The sequence below is a fragment of the Magallana gigas genome, chromosome 8 (genome assembly GCF_963853765.1).
Source record: "Magallana gigas chromosome 8, xbMagGiga1.1, whole genome shotgun sequence".
Lineage (NCBI taxonomy): Eukaryota > Metazoa > Mollusca > Bivalvia > Ostreida > Ostreidae > Magallana > Magallana gigas.
In genome coordinates, this window is record NC_088860.1 from 18,624,983 (window position 1) to 18,643,745 (window position 18,763).

At 33.6% G+C, this 18,763-nt stretch overlaps 2 protein-coding genes across 17 annotated transcripts in view; both read left to right on the forward strand.

Annotated features, from left to right (window-relative positions):
• The window catches only part of LOC105339725 (protein eyes shut homolog), a 53,261-nt gene extending 50,800 nt beyond the window's left edge, over positions 1–2,461 (forward strand). For all 5 annotated transcript variants that reach the window (XM_034472214.2, XM_020071998.3, XM_066070174.1 and 2 more), the window contains one exon: positions 2,163–2,461. In XM_034472214.2, the coding sequence (XP_034328105.2) occupies positions 2,163–2,425 (263 nt within the window). In that variant the 3' untranslated portion in view covers positions 2,426–2,461. The remainder of the gene's footprint in view (positions 1–2,162) is intronic.
• Positions 2,462–4,694: 2,233 nt separating this feature from the next.
• LOC105339704 (glutamate-rich protein 6) lies at positions 4,695–18,138 on the forward strand. 12 transcript variants are annotated; one of them, XM_066070179.1, is made up of 18 exons: positions 4,695–4,774; positions 5,029–5,236; positions 5,604–5,736; positions 6,077–6,231; positions 6,809–6,868; positions 7,769–7,893; positions 8,476–8,562; positions 9,709–10,070; positions 10,482–10,555; positions 11,613–11,672; positions 13,022–13,057; positions 13,976–14,161; positions 14,762–14,919; positions 15,170–15,246; positions 15,527–15,679; positions 16,121–16,349; positions 16,700–16,779; positions 16,880–18,138. In XM_066070179.1, exons 2-18 carry the CDS (start codon positions 5,059–5,061, stop codon positions 17,067–17,069), a joined length of 2,343 nt encoding a protein of 780 aa, XP_065926251.1. In that variant the 5' UTR covers positions 4,695–4,774; positions 5,029–5,058; the 3' UTR covers positions 17,070–18,138. The 12 variants fall into 12 exon arrangements, with proteins under 12 accessions (XP_065926251.1, XP_034328094.2, XP_065926256.1 ...); XM_034472203.2 differs by lacking the exon at positions 6,809–6,868 and adding an exon at positions 7,370–7,417; XM_066070184.1 differs by lacking the exon at positions 13,976–14,161.
• The last annotated feature ends 625 nt before the right edge of the window (positions 18,139–18,763 follow it).

The following is an 18,763-nucleotide window of genomic DNA, read 5'->3' on the forward strand; positions in this document are numbered from 1 at the left end:
AATCTTGAAAAATTTTCTTCTCAAAAACTATTAGGCCAGGAAAGCTCAACTTTGAGTGGAGGCATCATCAGGTAGTGTAGATTCAAGTTTGTTCAAATCATGGTCCCCGGGGGTAGGGTTGGGCCACAATTGGGGGATCAAGTTTTACATAGGAATATATAGAGAAAATCTTTAAAAAATTTTCTTCTCAAAACGTATTAGGCCAGAAAAACTCAAATTAAAATGGAAGCATCCTCAGGAAGTGTTGATTCAAGTTTGTTCAAATCATGGTCCCCGGGGGTAGGGTGAGGCCACAATTGTGGGATCAAGTTTTACAATCCTGAAAAATATTCTGGGAAAGTTTTCGGTCCAAAACTCAGTACTTAGTGTGAAAGCACAGGTTATGAGATTAAAGGTAGATTTAAGTTTGATGAAACCATGATTCCCTAGAGAATAGTGGGGCCATGAAATGGGGAGGGGGGGGGGGGTTTATAGGAATAGAGAAAAATCTTCTTACAGGTACAACAACAAAAGGGGCTTTACTAAAAAATAAGAGGTGGATAAAAATTGGCAGATTTTTTAGCAAGATCTACTGTACTCAGTTGTCAAAATATTTTGATACTGTAATGCTAATTTGATCAGAATTAAGGCAATTGTTGCTCAGGTGAGCGATGTGGCCCCTGGGCCTCTTGTTTTAAATATGATTACAACTTGCAAATTTATTAAGTAAGAGTTTTTTTGATATGGACAAAATTAATTAATTTGTAAGGCACCTTCGCATAGTATCAATGCTGCACCAATTATTAAATTGCTATTTTGAAAAAGGGGAATAACTTAATTTTAAATTGGAAAAAAGAAAGATCGAATTGAGTTATTCCCCTGTCCAAACATTGCAAAACATGAGCATTTACTAGTACCCTTTCACATACTGATCTTTGATAAACGACAATTGTTTTCATCAAGTTGAAAGAATGTTTGATCATTAAGTTGATAGAGCTGTTTTAACAAAAGCTTGAAATTTGGGCAGTACTTGTCAAACTCCACAATTTGGTGTAGGTGGCATGCGCGGATCTAGAGGGGGGGTCGGGGGGGTCCCGACCCCCCTGGAAAATGAATATTTATTAAATTTACATAGTAAAATTATCGCGAAAATATGCCTCGGACCCCCCCTGGCAAACACAATTATCCTTCGGACCCCCCCTGGAAAAATTTTCTGGATCCGCGCATGGGTGGAGTCCACTCGTGGTTAACTGACTAGTCATTGGCTAATAGAAAAGATATGATATTGAACGCAGTGACCCTTGTCAAGCTTTGTCCAGGGCTGCGTTCAAGATTGTGGCTGCTACGTATGGCTACGTAGTTGAACGATATGCTAGCCTAGCCACTACGTAGATATTCGTACCCTAAATATTTTATGCTCAGCATCAAATTCAAGATGGCCACCTTAGTTACCACTTTGTGACAAACATGAAATCTATTTATTTAGTGATATTTTGTTCATCCTTTAAGTTATTATGAATTTTAATATGTATATTTCCGCTTGAAATAAACAAATTATGTCGATTTGATTAGTCTTTAGTTAAGTATTTCAAATCTGAGACCTAGCGGTCCGTTCAATAGACCTAGATATCTACATATGTACAACCTAGCGGCTAGGCTAACTGCTACGATCATGAACGCAGCCCAGGACTTTATATTTCAGTTGAAACAGTGTCATTTTCATACAATAAAGCCTGGAAGACATTTTTTGTTTCTAACAGTCTGATGAGTTCCTCCTAGCAAATCAAAGAAGGTTACATCCCACCGAAAGTCCAAGCTGTTATTAAAATGGCTCTGATGGCCTTGTTAGGCTAGGTCTGTGCTGAGAAACGTTTGGGGGGAAACATTTCCAATGACATGCAAAAGTACTGTTTATCTATAGTTCACTGGTTACTTGTGGTACCAGGAATGACCCATTCGATTTAGCCCTGATACAGAAACGTTACGGGTCCATTAGATCCCTTTTAACAGAGCTTATATTGTCTTATTTTGTGTATATTTATCCACATTTGACAATAAAGATTGGTAATGTACCTTCTTTTTTTTTAGATAAACAATTTTTATCTCGATTTGAACTACTAGAGTTGTATTGGCAGTTTCGCCCCTTGCTGCATTTATAATTAATATAATTTTTGGTATTTCAGCCTTCCTACCAACCAGTCCATTAACGCCAACAACTACCCCAATGACCACCACCACCAGCCCCTCCCCCACAACACAGGACCCCACGGACCCCTGTAAACCAAACAGGCATAACGAGTACCTCCCTGTCCCCGGGGATTGTCGGTCATTCTATGTCTGCTCCTTTGGCACGACCTATAAATTTCAGTGTGCTGGAAATACTGTGTTTTCCTGGACCAGGCGTATCTGTGATAATAACGATGGATCTGTTGCTTGTGTGTCTTAGTGCTGAGAGAGAGAGAGAGAGAGAGAGAGAGAGAGAGAGAGAGAGAGAGAGAGAGAGAGAGAGAGAGAGAGAGAGAGTTTATTTAGATATTGCTGTAAGTGTTATGTACTTATTCAATTTGAATACCAAGACATATTCTTCTCTGATCATTGAATTTGTCTCTAAAATATTGCCAATTCTTGCACAGATTGTAGAAATTGATTTGAAAAATAAAATTGTACATGAAATGTATTAAAAAAGCGTTCTTTCCTTTTTTGTTCACCTTATCTAAAATTTTAGGTATTAAAGCTTTTCTGATCAGATTTTATTTGATTGTTCATCCATTTGTAAACTTTACAATACTGTTTATACAGGTACTAGATTAAAGTTATTCAAAGTCGGGGAAACAAGCATCTGATGTTAAATAATATTTGTTTTAGTTAGATAACCACTGTTGCAGAGGAGCGGATTTTATCGATAAGATAATTAGATTGATAATAATTACGACACTTAATTAATTGAATGAAAAGTAGTTTGGAGGGTTTATTTTCTTATTTCTTATTTTCAAAAATCGTTTTCTTTACGAAATGGGATATATACGACCATCTGAGACAAAGAGGGACAATAAGGAGGGGGGGATGCGTGTCCTATTAAAAAAATCCATAGAAATATGTTACAACTACACATGCATGTGATCAACACTACTATGGAGATTTAAATCGTAACCTTCACATATGTTTCGTATATATTTATCATTCATCATTTAGCAATGAATAATGCCGTCATGTATTCATGCTTATGATTTGAATTTATTCAAACCTTTAATTTTGAATTTTAAAAATACAATCATGTATATATACTGGGGTTGTCCGACTTATCCAAGTGTTTTATCCCATAACAATCAACGCTTGCAACAACTAAAATAATATAGTAAGTTTTTATAAAAATGTTGTGCACATTACAATCAACGCGTATCCCGAAATACTAACACTTACATTTGAAATTTTGAATTAAAAAAATCACGTGTTTTTCAGCTTTCTAACAAAAATTCTCATAGTATGATTTACTAGCTAACAAATTTACAAAAAAAGTTCTATGTTGCACTTTTGAAAAGTCATTCATTTCGCAAGTTTGACCGATAAATTACATTTTAAAAAAACTGATCTCTTTATGGTTTTCATGAACTTAATTGGATCTTTAATCAAAAGTAAATGGAGTTTTTATTTTACTTCTTGATCCATGTTTGACGCTCTATATCAACGTGTACTACTGTGCATTAAATTAGGATCAATCTTCTTAATGACGAAATGAACTTGTATAGAAACTTCAGATCAGATTTTGTTGTAGTATTAGTATGTAATATGATAAATACATTTTTAAAATTTTCATTAATGCAGGTATCAAAGACATTTTTCGACCAATCAGATGCGCCAATATTTCATAAAACGAATAAATATTAAATGATACTGATATATATTAACTAGGAATAATTCATATCCAAGATTCTCATACATAATTTTTGCTCGCCGATTAGTTGACTAGTTTAAATGGGGATCGTAAGAATATTCCAGAGCACACCGTTTCTACACATCACAGGCACCCAGCATCGGGCGTGGGTGGGCTACCTCCCTCACTTTTTTCGCAGTAGACTCTTTTCTTAACTTGACTTATTTAAAAAAAATGGAAATGTCATGGGTGCCCCCTACTCTCCACTTTTTGTGGGAGCATGTAATATATGACTGCTAATAAGGGATTTTAATTGAATTGAAGTTACAATGAAAAGGATTTGCCTTCATGATTTTGAGAATTCACCCTCCCCCCTCTTTTTATTGCTTGTCAAGATTTTTCGAATGAAGATAATACATACTCGAATGTATCCTTTCCTTATTTCTATTTCCTTAATATTTCTTAATATAACAATTAAAACAATTTAAAATTTGATTGTTGTATCTTTCACTTTCAAGCTTACATACGATCATTTGAATGATACACACATGTACATTCCTAAAAGAAAATGAAATTAGTTAATTTCAAGTGGTGTACATGCACTAGATCAAAGAAAAATCTTAAATAATAAACGTTCCGTTTATGAATTTATGATCAGCAGCGAAAATTAAAATTAATTTCTTAAAAGATAGCCTCATTGATCCATGCATGCTTCCATTGAATAATTTTGTTTAGTCAGGAAAGCTTTTTGGATTACTTGTAAAAAAAAATGTGTAGTGTAGCAAGTGCCCCCTTTTAAAGCGAGTTTTAATGGAACGATTTATTGAATTTCAGGTAGCCAATAATTTTTGTCTATTTCTGTCATGTGATCGTCGTTATCAACCACTTTGTAAACTAAGATGGAGGACAAGGGGGAATGATATGGTAAATAAACCTCGTTTCACACCTTTTAAATTGCTTATAAAAACAAAACATAACAAAATAACGTTGCAGATATAAATATAACATTATTAAAAGCGAGATGAGAAAATTATACGACCGAAATTATAATTGCAACAATCACATGCTTGTAAATTGCTTAATTTTTGATTGCTGAACGACATGAATCACCGTTTCACAACTATTAAATGACACCACGTTATCATGAAAATGACAAATGAATTTGAAACTTTATGTAGACATTCTGGGATTGGTACACATGAAATAGCATGGAGATTTTATCGGATGACAACGCTTCCGAATCCCGCTTCCCCCTGAAGAAACCTCTTCCTCCGATAGGCGGCGGTGGGGATAACGAGGAAATTGAACTCCCGAACTCTGACTCAGAAACCGAGGACGAACAAATCAACTCCAAAGATGAGGATGAACGGTCCACTGCTTCAAATGGCAAGTTTGTCGGTCGTTTATGATGTCACAGTACATCAAACGCAATGACGTCACAATGTAGAGTTTAACGTGACACTACCATTGTGATGTCATAATTTTTGGTAAAAATGAAAGGCCTTGAACAAATTCCTTGTAATGTTAGAAAGACGTTTGCTTAAAAAGTTAAAAATTCCAGCTAGTGGTAGAGAATATATAAAACTTGAAAGTCCGCCTTGGATTTACTATGGTATACTAAGTAAAGGTGTGTAAACTTAGGGCTATTACCTGCATAAGGATCCATTATATATTTGTGTAAAAGCTAGAATAAAATTCTGGCTTTTCCCTTTTTAGTTAGTTTAACATTTTGTTTTTTTTATCTACTACACAGCCTCTTCAACAGCCAGACAGAAACAAGGAAGTGGAAAATCTAGACCAGCCGTGCTAAGAGGGTTCCGTAGGGAGGCTCCATCAGAACCTGAGTCAGGGACCGAGAAAAGTTCTGGAGACGGAACACCTACTGGGTAATTATCATTGCATTATAATCTAATGTTTTTCATCAATATTCATCACAATCCAATATTCAGGCATTTTCTTAATGACTTTATCCACTAAGTATTCTGTAATTGGAAGTGACAAATTAACAATTTTCATTTTAAGTAAAACCATGATGATCAAATTTATCTTAAAACTATATACACGTATTCTTGAATCTGAAATCTTCTAAATTCATGCAAATTGATGCCAGTTGATATAAGGTTAATAAAACACAATAAATGTAATTTTTATGATTATAAACACAAAACAATTGAAAGTACATGTTTTTATTGAACTTTACATTTATTGATTTTTTAATATAAACAGAAGAAAGTCTAGATCCAGAAAGACAGAGGTTATGAAAAAGAAAACTTATGATGGCCGTGAAGTCACTTTTATCACAGAAAATACTCAGACTGACTGGGATTGGTTAGAAGAGGCGGAAAAGTCTGGAAAGGCTCGTCTTCTGGGGCCGAGAGATAGTAAGTCTAAAAAACTAACTGGATTTCCAACACTCTTAGGTCAAAGCTTTTAACACTGGGAATATAGACTTTACATCTCTCTTTTTAGTAATTATTGAAGAAATGGAACATTGATTTTTATTCATATGAACTCATTGCATGTGTCTGCATTCTCTAAAATAAAATAAGTAAAGAGAGGCATCATGCAGTCACATTATCTCTTTTAAATAGAAAGGTTTTCAAATATAACCACATGTACTTGGATAAGACATTTTATATGCGTTTTCAGAAAGAAATATATATTATATACAAAAACTAGTAAATAAGTCATGCTGGATTTTTTAATTTCAGTTTTTTATTTAAAAGAAGCTATAAATCTATCAAAGAAACATATGTAACATACTGTATACAGGGTTATTTTCATCCCATGTAATTTTCGCCCTTTTACAATTGCAAACAGAGATATTATTTGTAATGTGAAGTTTGTCCAGTCTTAAATTCGCCCTCTGACAACAGGGCGAAAGGGGTGAAAATAAAACGGAGGCAAATATTTCCCTGTATACAGTATTAATTTTCATTGACTGGAACAATGTTACAGAGAAGGATAATAAACAAAAGAAAGACTCTCGTTCCACTCCGACTAAATCCGACTCCAAAGGTTTATTTTTGATCACATCAAATTGTGAAGTGACAGAGTCACACAGAATAATCATGCAAACACAAGTGATCATAATAATGCACTCTGCATGAACTTCAAAGTTTTTAAAAAATACATTTAATTACGTCAGATCTATGGTATTTTTTAATCAAAAGGAGGAGTTAAATAAATACATGTACATGTATTTGGTTTGTAAAAGAGCAAGTTCTTGTTACACATAATTTCAGGAAAAAAAATGAAGTAAATCTTTCTTAAGTTATGCTAAGTTTATTCATGTGATAGATTTAATGACAATTCTGGTGGTATGAATGTAAATAGATTAGCATGTAAATGATATAAGTTTATTTGTTATAAAACACTGATAGCTGAGTACACAAAATAATGGTGTGTGGTGAACTTTTGAAGCCATTGAATGATTGCACCTTTTGTGGGGTGGATCTAATTTACACTGGTGTGTTGTGTAGTAGGAGCACTTTTCCCTCACTTCTTCACATCTTTCAGGTTTGCAATCTCTGCACGAAGAAGATGACCTCCTCTCTCCTAAGTTAGGTAAACCTGTAACAAGTCTCAACTTTTCTACTCTCCCAAACCATTGCAAAGAGCTCTGCCGTTCATCACTTACAACACATATTTGATGTGATATTTTTTCTAACAACATTCAGTAACTGCCTTGAAGAGATAATGAAAATAATTTTAAACAATCAAAGATTTCTTACCTTGTTTTGAATTAAATTATTCTTGTCTAAATTAATTACCAAGGAAAAACAAAATTCCTAAAGATTCCTTTAATAGTTGTCCCTGCCTAATGAGAAGAATTTAATACAATAAAACTTTATCTAATACACAAGGGAGGAAACTGACATTGAACGCTTGAATTCAATATCTTTATGTCCTGTGCAGGTAAAAAAGAGGATTCTAAATCCGACATCCCCGTTGTTCAGGAAGAGCCCTCTGGCCCCTCCCCCTATCCAATCAATGACGAGTTTGGTGTTCCTATGCTGGAGCTAAGCAGTGACTCTGATACGGTAAGAATTCACACAGTTTCAGTAATTTCATGCTGTTTAAAGATAAACAAAATTTATTTAAGAAATGAAATGAAGTAAAAACTATCAAAGTTTTACAAAAATTAACTGAATTTGAACAGTTTGCTATTTATAACATTCAAGTCATTGTCATTGGGACATAGGCAAATTAGTTTTTACATGAATGTGTAAAAAGCGTAGTCTATGATTTGATATTTTTACCAATCAAATACTGAAGCAAGTTGCAATCAGAAATTGTATTTTGTAATTTGTAAACCGATAAAAGATTCTTGTATACCAGAATGGTATGAGTAATAAGTACATCGTGTATGAAAAATGATTCATTTTATCTGATTTTGATACAAATGCAGAAAACAAAAATTGGAGTGAGGACTAAAAAACGCTTATTGATAAATAAACATTTTAAAATTCATGCGATATTTCGAAGTCTTTTGTACATGTAGATTACTTTTAACATGTACAATTATAAGTTCAACTCCAAGAAGGTCCCAGGAGTATTTGATGTTTTAAGGAAAGTCAAATATGAAAAGCAAATATGAAATGAGTATTATTGTTGTGATAAAGAGTTCAGATGAAGAGGAATATACAGGGAGGAAAGTGCAGGATGATCGCACTTTCATGCCTAGCATCGGTCCACCGCAAATCCTGCAGGTAACATGGTTGTGGCTTGCCTAGAGCTTTAGTGTTTCAGGGTGTGGCATTATTAGAGTAGAGATTAATAACCCTAATAGTCAGAGGTGTTGGTGTTTCTGTTAACTAAACAACTTGTGTAACCAGTACATGTACTAACATTGCAGCTACTGTTTTGGTTTGAGATTCATAGAAACATTTAACAACAAACCTTCAGCTCATAAAATACTAATTATCGAACTGACTGTAAAAATAAACGGCATGCTAAAGAATTAAGATAGATATACCGGTAATTGATAAAATTAATTTAATTACTGCATTACACAAATGGAAAAAAAAGCTTTTTGTGTATATGTGACGATTTTTTTTACTAACATGCTTCAAATCAATCTTTAAATTTGTTTTTAAATTTATTTAGTATACATTTTCGTTTCTTAATACATGTTTTTTCTGAAAATGCTTTTAATTTAATGCAAATGCAAACTCCATTTACAAATGTTCCTCTACCTTGCACGAGGCAAAAGATGTCGTACCTGTAAATCAATATGCACAACTGCAATGTGATATATAACAAAACACGTCTTGTATTCCAGAATCTTAATTAACAATACTGTTGTGACCTTTCATATCTTGCTTTAGACATTCAGTAGAAAGGTAGGCTTTGTTTGAACTTTGCTAGAGGTCATACTGTCTTTTTTAACAGCTATGAGTTCTTGAGGACAGGTAAACTATTTCTAATGCTGGCACAAATTTGCAATATCAAATTTTTTATACCACATTGAATTATATGTTGGGGAAAATTTATTTTCCTTTGACATTTTTGTTTTCATTTGCTATTTATGATTTAGAAAAATAATTATTCTTTTATCTTAGATTTATAAAAAGCATGGCATATTGCATGCTTAAATTTTCAATTTGGAGTTCTTGGGTAGCATAAATCTGGCACGTTTGTCTATAATATGATATCATCATGGTTTTATCTAGAAATCACATATCAAATATTAAGTTTTAAGCAGAAAATATCTTTTTTAATATATACTTTTACCGCCGTTATTTTGTGCAAACATATTACATGTATGGTATATTCACGTTTTTATATACATATAAAAGTATATATTTATTGCAATTTTTGTGCGTTGTCAGTTCATATTTGTATATATTTATTAGTACAACAGAGAGTCAGAAAAGAAGGAAATCGAGGTCAGTGAGCCATCTGAGCGTGCTCAAGATGAAGACGAAGCAGAAACAGACGAGCAGGGTCGCATTCACGGTATGTTTGGGGGCACATGCGAGTTCTGCGGCCATGCTGTCCAGCCATGGCCGACTCTTGAGCAGCAGCAGACGGTCCCTCCGGATCAGCTGTACTGCTGTAATGAGTACCGTGAGTTTGTGGAGTACACCACTGAACAGGCCCAGGCGATGGAGACTCAGCACCTGAACGCAACCAAGAAAATCAGCATCTCCAGCCATCCGCACTACGGAAGCTCCAAGGAGGATAGGAAGGTGGCTAAAGAAAGAGCCCTGCAGAGGTAACTTGGAGAAACATTGTGTGAAAAGTGTGACTTCTCCCAATTAAAGGCATTATTGACTTACAACAAGATCAAGTTTTTGTACTGATACTTGTGTTAATTTGTATATAGTTATAAGTGACTGATCAGCAACATTGAGTTGGCTTCTTGTCAAAGTATTGAATTAATTTGCCTGTAACAATAAAATACCAAAACTTGATATGAAAAGAGAAAATTAAAGACATTTGGTTTAATTTATCTCTTTTTAAAACTAACTGAAACTTTGTGAAAATATATATATATATATGCTGAAAGAGGTAAAGACTTGAGAAAATATGCCTTTACTTATACAGAAGCAAACTATGGTACGTGTATTATTTTCTTGTTTGGATGAAATAATTTAATTAATGTACTGGTAAATGTTTTTTGTAGGATGAGAGAAAAAGAAATGCAGAGGAAACAACAAGAGGCTTCTGGATTCCAGCAACAGTCCAATTTCTATTCTTGTAAGTTAAACACCCCCCTTACCACCACATTATTTATAGAGGCTGCTTGTTGCTCTACATTGAAGCAATGTACTTATGGTATATATAGGGCTACTGAACATTTGTTATTTTTACCTGTAACTTGTATTTATATGGGTTTATTTTGACCCCCCTTTTTATTCCTTTCACTTTGATTAACAGTGAAAATATCCTTTCTAATGATTTTAACATCCATCTTTAGATTAATAAATATTTTCAGCTCTTATTTTACTTTTTTTTAATTTAATTCATAAACCAGTTTTATTAATTGCTTACTGTGTTAATTTTTCTAAACTTTGATCATATATAACCATTGGAGAATCAAACTTTTGGGAAGTTCTGTAGTTTGTATACATTACTGTAATAATCTTTTAATTTACTAATTAATATAAAATAATTATTATAAAATGACAATTCACAAAAGTTTGGTTTCCATACAAATTTTTGATCATCTGAGGCTACAAATAATGTGAACAAATGTAAACAAATGTAATTATTATACTTTCATGTCAAATACTGAAATCTGATTGGTTAAGAAGCAGTTGATAATCCGTTCTATTACCCTCAGCGTTAGCAACACACTTAGCAATGGGTAACACAACGAATTGTTACATGCGCGTAAATCATGTGCGTACGGTTCGCCGTAGAATTCATGTCATTTCTATATAAAAGTAGTAAAAAATTCTCTAAAATTAAGACATTCGGTATAATAAAATAAATAGTGCCTGTTTGGACTGATAACAGTTGAAGTTGACACCCCTCGAAAACCATTGTCAACCTCCGTTTCGCGTCGGTTGACAATGGTTTTCTCGGGGTGTCAATTTTAACTGTTACCCTCCCAAACAGGCACTATTTATATAATATGAAAAAAATGTAAATCATTATTTCCCAAGTCATTGTGATGAAATGGCCTAAATATTTCTCACATACAGCATTAAGTTCAATATGGACGCATACCAGTTATTCATTATTTTTGGCCTCAGACCTAGCACAGATTTCAATGATTGTATAACCTGGCGTTATTTTGTGTGTGGTTTAGCTGTTAGACCAAATTTTCGAAGACAAGGCCTGAATGCACAGAATATGTACAAAGATCTGGGTAGGTGCCTCTCAAATGACCCTTATGACCTTTACCCTAATTCCAATCACGAAGAAAAAAATAGCACCAAACTGAATAGAGTCATTCAGCATGCTTCAGTCCTTGTACATGTACATTGAATTTTCAGGTCGCATATCAGAGCTCTTTTATACTAATACTTGTTTACTTATGCAGAAAGATACTACCTATTCAAATACTATACTGTGTCTATTCAAAATTTATAATCACTTTGACTTAACTGTCCAATCATCTATTATTCATTACTGTGGTTTCATTAATATTCAAGGGTATCAATTTTCGTGGATAAAGTGAAAATCACAGTTTCAAGGATAAGTAAATTCGTGGCCAATGACCCTATCAATACAAAATGTTAATAGAAATTGCACTTCAATGAACACTTAATTTCGTGGATCAAATTAATTACGAAATCCACAAAAATTGGAATTCAACGAATTTTAATGAAACCACAGTATAACCCGAGAACATTCAATATTAATGTAATTCATACTAACAAATCTTTCAATATACATGTATTCTTATATTTCTTGATCATCTCCATTTCTTTTACTCCTTCCCTGATGAATTCATGTCTTTCTTTTTCATCTCTCTGCCTGTCTTTGGCTCTCTGTCTTTCTGCCTGTTTTGACATTCCCAGCATTTAGAAGTCGCCAAAAATTCCAGTGGGATGCATTCCACAATGTCTATGGGGATATAGGTATGCTAGTAAATAGATAACTTCAATCAACGTGTACTTCATACTAGCAACTAATCAATATGTGTACTTTTAGGCATTTAACTTTCAACAAATCATCTATTGAGTATATGTATTAACAGCTCAATACTGGTAGCCTACAACTGGTGTTTGTACAGTATGTTCAACCCATATACATATATTGAATTGTATACATATTGATACAAATATGGGTGATAAACAATTACATGTGTGACATTATCATAGAAATTTAATTCATTTCCTTTAATATGACATTGGTCAGGTTTTTTTTCAGAAATACATGTAGAGCATTTTTATCATATTTTGCAGAATCCCCCAAACTGACTTGAAATGGGTATTTTACAAAGTGCATGATATTGTATATTACATAATTTCTAACCGTTGACCAAACTTTACATTTATCATTTCCATCAATGCTTTAATGAAACCTGATGTGAGTTCAACAGAGCAAGCCCTTGTGAGCACTCGCCAAAATTTGTGTTGCGGGTATAGGGAATTTTGGCAACGCTTACGAGCGCTCGCTCTGTTGAACACGCCTCTACATTGCAAGTCATACAGAAAATTATTCTCTTAGGATTGTATTTTATATCATGATATAATTTTTTGACACTTACAGACAGCCAATCCCCACCGCCGCCTTTACCGAACATAGGTTCTTGGTCATTTTGATATTATCTATTTAGCTTGACAAAGATATATTACCCCTAATCCTCACAGTACCGTAGCAACTTACCCCAGTGTTTGATGTGTGTGATAAACTATGATACGTACAGAGTTCTTCCCCTTAAGAATGCTTCTTTTTTTTGCTGACAAGCTTGGTAAGGGAGCTTGCAGACATTTAGCTAGCTAGTAAAAATGTATGGAAAAGGGTTACTAAATTCAAATGTGTGTTAGCTTGTTAAAGAGCAGTGCAATTTCAGCGTTATTTCCCTTTAGATGTGTGTGTGTGTGTGATTTTATTAGATGATTATATATTCATTGTAGAAAACACAATATTCTACACATACGCCTAACATAGATATTGTGTGTGTCACAAAGTTTTATTAAAGGAACACAAGAGTTGCTTGATGAGAAGAGAGAAGTTTATTATTAAGAAAGTTGTAGCGTTATAGTCTTGTCCTGTGTTGGCACGGAACAACTGGATTATTCCCCCTTGCGTGTCTCTGTCCTTTGTTGCTTAAACGGAAATATTGTGAAATGTGAAGTTAACAATTTGTCTAGTTACAACTTGGAAAAAAATGTAAGATTGTAATTCACCATTTTCAAAGAGCAGATCATAAATGTTAAAAGTTTTACATTAATATTCTGCTGAAAAGGATTTAATTTTACTTAGCAAAATGCTTTTAAATACTCGTATAACCAGATTCCACTGACCCTTGCTTATCAGAAAGAGCTAGGAATAATATTTAATTGATCAACATAAATGTTTTTCAAATTTCAATTTTCAAGTCGAATAATGAATAAAGCCAAAATTATAATTTAATTTTTCTGAGTAACAAAGTCTGTAATATACAAAGTTTAAAAAGAAATTCTTTAGAAACAATGCATGTGATTTATTTGTCTACTACAGATGAAACTTTTGATTCACCTGGTAAAACTCCCACCAAATCTGGGTTAAGCTTCCATAAATCTAGGTCCACAAGCAGTTTTATTCTGTCTGCACCTCATTCTGGTGCTAGCCGACAGGCGGAAAAGTCGGAAAAAATACTGACCTACGCAGAACTCCGAAATCCTGAAAGTCGGTCAGGGCTGGCAGGTAGAATAAGCTCAGTGGAGCGGAGGAGTGGCTATATTATACTTGTTGTCTATATATATATTGATAGTTCTTACTTGTAGACCTAATTCTTTACAATTACAAAACAGCTGTATCTTGAGTCTAATGAACGGAATATGTTGTTACAAAGTACTTAAAACTTACTCATGAATTGGCTTGAATCTATATACTGGTATGTACATGTATCAGGAGGATGTATATCAAGGAACAACATGGGATTGTGCTCACATATTACATGTAGTTGTCAATAATACACGTCATTGAAAGCATTAAACCAAATGCTTATAAGGTGTGCTAAGTTATACATATAGCTTTACACATATCTTAACACACAGCGTGTGTCACGCACCCTAGCATGAATTAATATCCATGTATCATTTAATGGTTACTGGTAGAGATTGCATGTGATGAATGTCTCATAGTACATACACATTTGTATAATTATTAAGATACTGTCAAGGTTTGTTTTGATCATTCATTGCTTTATGTTTCATTTATGTTTAAGTTGATTTGCTGTGCTCTTTTGTCAGATACATGTAATTATATTCTCTCTCTAAAACCATATTGTCTGTGACCTTGTAGTTGCCCAGAAGATGAAAACAATAAACTACCAGCTCTCCTCCCAGAAATGTCTGGAGGAGGGATGGACAGTCAGGCCCCCCAGTCCCCTCACCGCAGACGAAGGGGACGACGCCTTCATACCGGAGCCCCTCAACATTGACCTCATCAGGAGCGGAAGGGTAAGAATTGGGGCAGAGATTTATTGTGGCTTACATATGCCAGTTTGTAATGCTTGTGTCAAATTGTGAAATTATAAAAATGAAAACACTGAAATTTTGTCAGAATGTACGTCGTAATTCACAGCTGTATGAAAATGAACATATGCAAGGAGTGCTTCTCGGGATTTTATAAGAATATACCGTACAGTATTGCTATATTATTTTGGGGGTGAAAATGAAAATGTTTTATATTCTTGTCATTTTTTTTCAGCTGGGATTGGTGGAGAAGTTTTATGAAAGTGGACAGAAGTTCCTGACTATGTTCCCAGATGGAACAGGAAATATATTGTATCCTTTTCTTTACTTTAATTATTCTGTCATCTAGATAACTATTGAAAGTTTTAATATAAATTTACAATACTAGATAATTACATGAAATGTACATCTATTCTAAATGAGAAGTATATGCTCAATTAATATGCATGTCAATTAAAATCTGTACATACAATTCTCTTTAATACTTTTATAATTCATTGCAAGTAAAGTGTAAAGTAAAAAGCCTACCAAAAATAGTGTTGAAATTAAATTCTTCAGTACAGGTTTTAAATCTTTCCTTTACTGCTTCAAGTTACCCATCAGGTAGTCTGGCCATTGCTATCAGCTCTGTACAGATAGGGCAGTTTAACTATGTGGTGCATGCAGAGATGGAGAAGTCCAGTGTACTGGCAGTGTTTGAACCCAACGGATACGCTTCTTGTTATCACCCTAATGGAGTAGTCAGGTAACTCATTACACCAGTCATTGAAAAATAGTTATTTTATTTAATATCACAATTTTTTTATGCTTTGAGAAAAAAATTGTTGCCTCATGGGATTTCTTTTTCATGGCTCATTTAGATCTATTAAATCAATTTGATAAAAAAAAATTGATGTTTAAAAACAAAACATTATGAAATATCATCCCTAGCAAATATTTTTGCTGTTTATACTGAAGTATAAATTTTATTATAAGTGGTAGATAAACTGGGAATTTAAAATAATAGCTGTAGTTTTCAAGGTATAGTAAAAATATTATCTCATTTATGAAATAACGAGAAAAATTAAAAAATGTTATATAACAGTTTGTAAAATTACTTGATAAGACATGCAATGCTAAAAGCTCCTTATATTGCAATTGTCACTCATTCGCTTTCAATTTTAAGATAAACTCTTGGCTCTTACAGACTGTGCATGGACCAGTTGGGAGGAATTGAACTGGACGACTCGGGGGCCAAGAGGAGGAAGTGGTTATGGAAGGATCAGGTCACTCATGTACACGCCCCTCCATTCCAACCAATCCACTTCAGTTTGAATCAATACATTGGGGTCCGGATCCTCTCCCAGGAGAGAATGGTCCTGGACTTCAGTTGTGGAGACAGAGGAAAGAGATTCAACGTGGGGTCAAGGCTCAAGGTGGGACTTGATGGATTTACATACTGTGGAATCATCATTGTTCATGTGGGACCAATGTTCGTGGCTTTTGTGGGTAACCCTTACCTATGAATTTACATCCCCACGAACCTATACACAATCATTTGTTTAATATTTATTTAAGTTAATCTATATTACACTACCAACGAAATTATGTTCCCACGAACCAGAAAATTTTTCGCTACCCACGAACTTTGCCCCCACGAATAAAAATGATTCCACAGTATATTGATTGATATAGATATCCTTAATAAATGTTTGAATATGAGTAGAAATAGGATGAACTGGTACTAACTAAATGTATTAAGTTTTATCATGTATTATGTTTGCAGCTAAACCATGTTGAAAAGATTCCACCAAAAGAAATTGATGAAAACCATTTGTATTTGGAGGAGCAGAAAATCAGAGTAGAGTAAGTTGAAGACTATGCTGCAAGCTTAATTTCATTTATTGAACCGGTAAATATAGTATGAAAGATAATAAATTAAAAAATCAATATCTATTTCTTTAAGGAAAATGCTTCACAAAGTAGCCACATTGTTGAAATTTCCCAAGTCTCCCAAGATAGACAAAATATTACCTCCCCTTCATGTGACCTCAAAAGCCCTGAAGACTGAACGCCTGAGGCAAGAGAGAGCCAATCAGATAGCATCACAAGAAGCAAAGAAGACCAAGCAGGCTCCAATCCCTGCCCTTAGTTAAAGGCTGTGCATTTCATTGTATTCCATATCTGTGTTCATTTGTGTTATAAATGGATTGTATTAGGATATAAGTTTTGGAATTGAAGAAGTGATTTTATCTCTGTATATCAAGTCTGGTGGAATAAGTGTTTTGTGTAGAACATATTTTTATATTCTTTGCAAGTTTGAATGGCAATATAGTTATATGTATACATTGGTACTTATACATAGACTGAAGCACACACGCTGCCAAATCTTGCTGCTTTTATGTACTCTGCAGCAATTAATTGTAGTTTTTTTCTTCAAATTAGTCAGCCTATAGTTCACTGTGCTTTTGTGCTGTTCACGTTTTACGCTTGTACATGTAGCTCAACATAGATTTCGTCTCCTAGTCACATATGCTTTTTTTGTCTTTTTTCTTCAATCCGTGATCATACATCAATAGATATTTTTTTCCGATATTTTGCACATTTTTTTTGTACACATCTGTATATGGATGTAGTTCTCCTCTGTGATATTGACATATATTTATGGTTTGTTATTTGTTACCCTTCATATCTATTGTTCCCGTTTTATATTTTTTTTTTTGGTCTGAAAGGCTTCCGGAAAGATGGTGTGAATGGTCTTTGAATACTAGTATGTCTACTCCCTTTGTTGTTGTTAAAAATACAGGTCACATATCATTCTACACATAGTAGGGATTTGGTATTTGTCACAATGATTATTATTTTAATACATGTACTTTACATCAATAAATGGCTGATTTAGGATTCATGTATTACACTATGCACATACCTACTGCTGAACACCTTGCATTATCTTTGTGGAATATACTGCTGAATTAGTTTTACGTAGACAAATATATTTTTGGATAAATACATTTATGGAGCTGATCAAATATTACACACAGTATTATATTCCTAATGCTGGTTGTGCTTTATTATGTCTGGAGAATGTTTATAAAGTCTTAGTACAAGTTATTGAAAAGAGCTTATTCTTTTTATGGATATATATTTAGTTTATTTGGTTAAGAAGTGTTTTTTGCATATCAAAATTTAATGTATAAACATGATTAAAGTCGTTGAAATCCTTTTTTGTCTTTTTCATGTTATTACTGTAATAAGCAAGCTGTACAGATCATGGTCTTTGCGTACCGGTAAACTGATCATGATTTTCATAGTTTTGTCCAATTTTAGCACATATCAGCATTTATAGTGTATAAGAACATTGTCACAACTGGCTTCAATTATGTTCTTAGTCCTAGAGCACAGACCATCAAAAATCCAGTCATTCTTGCTTCTCTTTATATCTCTTGTGTATTATCTATTATGGAGTAAGTCATTAGACTTATCACTAATGGGTAACAGCAAATTTTGATAAAATTTCAATGAATTATGCTCATAAAGTGATAATATGCATGGGGTATTAAATTTAATAAGGCTATCTTTCAGAATTTGGAAATGGCCATTTGAGAGAGCTAGTACTACTGATATGTAGGAGAAGACAACATTTACAAAATCACAGATCTATCTTGCTAATATCATCACATGTTGGCATCATGGAAAAAAAAAAAAAGAAGAATAATTGCGCACAAGTAATTTGAAACAAAGTTAATCAAAAAACAAACTACAAATGATCAGTTTAAAAAAAATAATTTATTTACAATATAATTTTGAAGTATAGAACATTTCATTATATTGATGAAAGTTAAAACTG